This window comes from Merops nubicus, unplaced genomic scaffold (genome assembly GCF_000691845.1).
Source record: "Merops nubicus isolate BGI_N331 unplaced genomic scaffold, ASM69184v1 scaffold12977, whole genome shotgun sequence".
NCBI classification, from domain to species: Eukaryota; Metazoa; Chordata; class Aves; order Coraciiformes; family Meropidae; genus Merops; species Merops nubicus.
This window is the reverse complement of record NW_008622370.1, coordinates 5,497-10,006: the sequence shown is the minus strand read 5'-3', so window position 1 is coordinate 10,006 and position 4,510 is coordinate 5,497. Positions and strand designations below refer to the sequence as shown.

General features: G+C 41.3%; 1 protein-coding gene across 1 annotated transcript in view; it reads right to left on the bottom strand.

Moving 5' to 3' along the window:
- The window catches only part of RIC3 (RIC3 acetylcholine receptor chaperone), a 10,796-nt gene extending 7,976 nt beyond the window's left edge, over window positions 1-2,820 (bottom strand). The window contains exons 1-2 of the mRNA XM_008944763.1: window positions 2,605-2,820; window positions 1,258-1,336 (exon numbers count right to left, since the gene is read on the bottom strand). Coding sequence (XP_008943011.1) covers window positions 1,258-1,336; window positions 2,605-2,802 — 277 coding nt within the window. The 5' untranslated portion in view covers window positions 2,803-2,820. The remainder of the gene's footprint in view (window positions 1-1,257; window positions 1,337-2,604) is intronic.
- Window positions 2,821-4,510: the final 1,690 nt, after the last annotated feature.

Sequence of the window (4,510 nt, the reverse complement as noted above, 5' to 3'; positions counted from 1 at the left end):
CAGCAGAATGGGTCCCCCCAGCCACAAGCACCCTGCTTTGCAAAGCATTCTCTGTTCTGCAGAGAGTGCCCTTCATTAATGTGTCCCTGATGTCATTATTTTGCATGTCCGAGAGTTTAAAAATAGGGGAGGGGAAACTGGCAAAGACAAAGGAAGTTACTCCCGCCAAGCCACTGTGTAAGTGGTGACTCAGTCTCCAGGTTCCTAGCCCAGTGACTTGGTCCCTGCTCTGCTACAGCTTGCAATGAATGCTTCAGGAATACAAATGAAGAGCTCTAGAAACAGGCAGGATAATTTTCATCACTAGTTCTTTGGGTTATAATGATGGTAAATGTTTAGCTTACTGCAAACTTAGTTTCTCTTTCCAAACGTTAGAGAAAAAATACAATTACCGTTGCTAATAAATTGCACAAAATTGCCAGGCACAATGCAGTACAAGTGCACTGAAAATACAATCTATAGCAATGAGTACATTAGGTATTCCTAATATACACATTAATGTCAAGATAATTACAGCTATGTTAAGAGAATTACCTTACTGCTAGCATTTTCTATAAAGCCTTAAGTACTTTTCTTTCCCGTTACACTTTAGCCAGCTAAACATAACACATTTAAATACTGTTATGGTAAGGACTCATCCATTCTTCAACAGTAAGCTTATTAATTTATCTAATAAATGGCTACAAATAGTTGAATCTATCGCACCGATGCTTAGGTAAAATCAAAATAACATTACAGAATACTGTTTTCTTTCTTTATTGCACTTAGGAAAACTTCAAACTTTGCAAAAAGGGAAAGGAAAAAGTAGGGAAGTGCCTGGTGATGGCTTAAAATTCACAAATTAAAAAAAAAAATGAAGCTAGCTTTTAATAACATCTTTATAAACTATTACTAGAATACTATGGATTATGGAATAATTACAGATGGACATCCTATTATTCCTTCTTAATCTTTAACTACATAGCTTTTCAGCAAATCCGTACAGTTAATTCAGTGAACTTCATGAAAGGCCATTGCCTCCAGAGGGGCTTGGGATCAGTACTATCACAGAGTCTCATTAGCTGAATGAGATTAGAGAGTAACGGTGCAGTAATTCACTTTAACTCATTGCAGCACAAAAGCTTCTGGCTTGTTCTTTACAGGGGGGGACGGCAGCTTTACAGAACTCTAAAGTCCCCAGAACCTGAAGAACCCAGCTGGACCATGCCTCTGCAAGAGTCAGCAGCTACACAGATATGCCTCAGAATTCATACTCACTGATTTTCCTCTTCATGTTTCCAGGTGCCACAGGAGGGCATTTCCGCTCTCCAGCAGCAGTTTTTCCCTTGGAAGCCAGCTGATGAGTGAAAAAAAAGATAACCCTTCTATGAGTTACCAAAATAGTAATATATAAGCCCTGAAGGCAATAGAAAAAAAAAGGATAGAAATGTAAAATGGACCATGCCTCTGACCACTGAAAAGAGTAACCACTGAAAAGCATGGCCAGCAGCAATAACAGACACCCATGAAAGATGCCTGGGAGATCTTGCCAGCTGGAGACTCCTGAAAGACTCTTGGAACAAATGATATTTTTAAGCATAGTGAAAGCTCAACTCATAAAAAATAACTTTGTTTTAGAATAATTTATCTGTTCCATTCTTCTGCATATAGGAGGGGGAAAACACATTGGGCAATTATTGTGACATAAAGGACAGGTTCTAAAGACATTATGTGTGACCCTGCTTGTCCCTCCTGCAAGGCTTCCTGCCATCACTCCGTACCAGCTTTGTGCCTGCAGCAAAGACACTGGCTGGCTTTATACAGGGGCTGCAGGCCATCTATGGCTTTCATCTTTGTGCTTGATAAGTTCACCCAATTCCCTTTGTTCTTGCCTCTCTCTGTCCAGAGCAGGCTCAACTCTGTGGACACTGCTCAATCTGGATCCAGGCCCCACTCTAAGAAACTTTTCCAGAAGTCCACGTCTCACTCCTCCCACACAACTGACTGGGGTCACCTACATGCAAGTCGTGTGTATGTAACAGAAAGCTATGAGAGGTCAAATCATGAGTGAACCACTTGAGAGGAACTCGGGCTGTGCTTTTTTAAACTAGCTTTCAAAGAGTTCCTCAGCTGGGTTAGTTCCAGTGTTGTCAGCACAATCTTACAAATCCCCATTCTCCAACAACATGGTGTTTCTGTTCCAGAAAGTTTGCAGCAGTGTACTCACTCCCTCCCACTTTAAATGCAACACAATATGTGACATGTACCATATATATAATATGAAGTCACCCATAATAGGAAAGAATACTATGTGTACATTCAAAATTAATATAACATTAACCAGGAAGGGGGGGAAAAATCCTTAAAAAAAATGTAAGAGGTCAGAGGCCAATACAGGATCACAACAACCATCCCTGCATCCTCAGCTACAGTGTTAGCAATAGTGAAAACCACAGCATACATTCACCAATCTTTCAATCACCAGTCAAAGGTCCAGCATAGGTAGTTTTGAGTTTTTTTTGGTAAGCAAGGCTGAAATGGAACCAGGCACAGAAATGAGACTATCACTTCTCGCCTACCTTTTCCTTTAGTTATTTCCCTAACTTCAATTTATGTGGGGCTTACCTTAAATAAAATGTACAGGATATATAAAAAGATGCCAAATCCATATATAGGGATGATCTGTCCCACGAGACCTCTCCCAGTTCCACCAGCGCTTCCACCAGCACCTCCACCTGCCTTGGCTTTGGCAACTGCTTCAGCCAGGTGAGACCTTGGGAAGTGCGGGGCTGCTCTGCTGTCGGGGGCAGCCTGGAGATGCATCCTCGGTGGAAAGCGACCCGGCTTCCCTGCGAAAAACACACCACCATTATTTTTCACCTCTGACTTTTCTTCTATGACTGCAGTCTGCAAGTGCAGCAGGTGCAGCTGACCTGTGTTTTCTACTTTCTAATGCACCACCACTGATGAATAAAGTCACTAGTTGGACCGGACTAAGTCTGTGAACGCAGTCCTCAGCCACTTACTATAAGCAGTGATTGGAGTTAGGTATGCACAATTACTCCCTTGAGTTTCAGAGGAAAAGCTGGCATGGCAATTAACAAAACACAGATTTTTTAACAGGTATATACACGTCCAAAGACCCCATGAATCAACATCCCTAACAGGATGAAAACCTGAACTCTCACTTCTGGTCATCTGCGCAGAAAAGCCCCAACAACATCCATCTGCTGCCGTGAGCCTGAGCTTCCAGCAGTGTGCAAAGGCACATCAAGGAGTAAACCACTACCCATCCAACATCCTGCTACACAACTGCAGTGTCTGCACACTACAGGTTTTTGGCTAGTGCCAGAAATAGTAGCATTTTACCTGATTTTACCTAGTGAGTAATGAAAAACAAAAGTGGTGGCACCTCAAACTGTTCTCTTTAAAAAGGTATTAGGTAAAGAAACCTAAGAGAAGAGATTGAATGTATCTTGACACATACTAACTTTGGCTTTTTAGAGGGAAAAATGTGGTTCCTAGCTGTCAGAGAGGCAGAGATCTGGACTCTGCTCACCAGTGCTGCAGCAGCCTGTGTGCACACAGGCACCCCAATTCCTGAGCACAGAATATTAGAGTAAATATGTATTAGGAGGTGATATTGATAATTTGTAAAGTTCTGCTATTAGAATCACATTTTTCTCCTAGGTGATGGTGTATGTTCTTGGAGTGGTGTAGGCTTTGGTGAAACTGCCCAGGTATGCCACCACTGACCAAACCCACTCTCGGATTTGCTCAGGATTAACTTTGAGGAAGCTGTTAATATGCACTTCAATTTTAGTGAATTATTCAAAGCCTGTGATGGAAAGCAGGGCCTCTTATTTACAATAAAGCCCCACTGCTCCAGCAGAAATGCCTTGTAGCACTAGGTCACTGTGGAAACAAGCACCATGTTCTGTAGAGAGCAGTATCACTGAGGTAAGGGAAACAGCAGGGTAGATAAACCTTTGTAAAACATCTTACACTCATGCAAATATTCTTTATAAAAAAAAAAAAATTTACAAAGTTGGAACAGTATTTAAAGGGAATATTTTTCTAAACTATCCACAAGGCCTAATTTGTGCTTTAAAAGATGCAATTTAATTAAAGATAAACAGGCCAAAGGGACAGGCACTAGTCATTTAATTATCTAAAGGGGAAGTTCATAGCTCCTAGTTTTAAATCCTCCCTGTTGATTTGTAAATCATAATTTCCTTCTTTTGATAATGATTTCCTTACTTTTAAAAAATACTATTTTTCCATAGCTTTTGATTGTGAAGAACCCATGCATACTATAGAGGAAACCTGATGGCACAGGTGACATAAAAGCAACCTGTACATAAAGGTGTCAGACATACACACCAGCAGGTGATGTGACTGGCTTCTACATTTCCAGGGATGAGACAAACGACTTTCAAATGGAGACAACAACATGCTCCCCATGGATAAAATCGGGAGACACTTCCATGTGAGCACAGAAGGGCATGTGCTGGGTCCTTCCTTGCTGCCA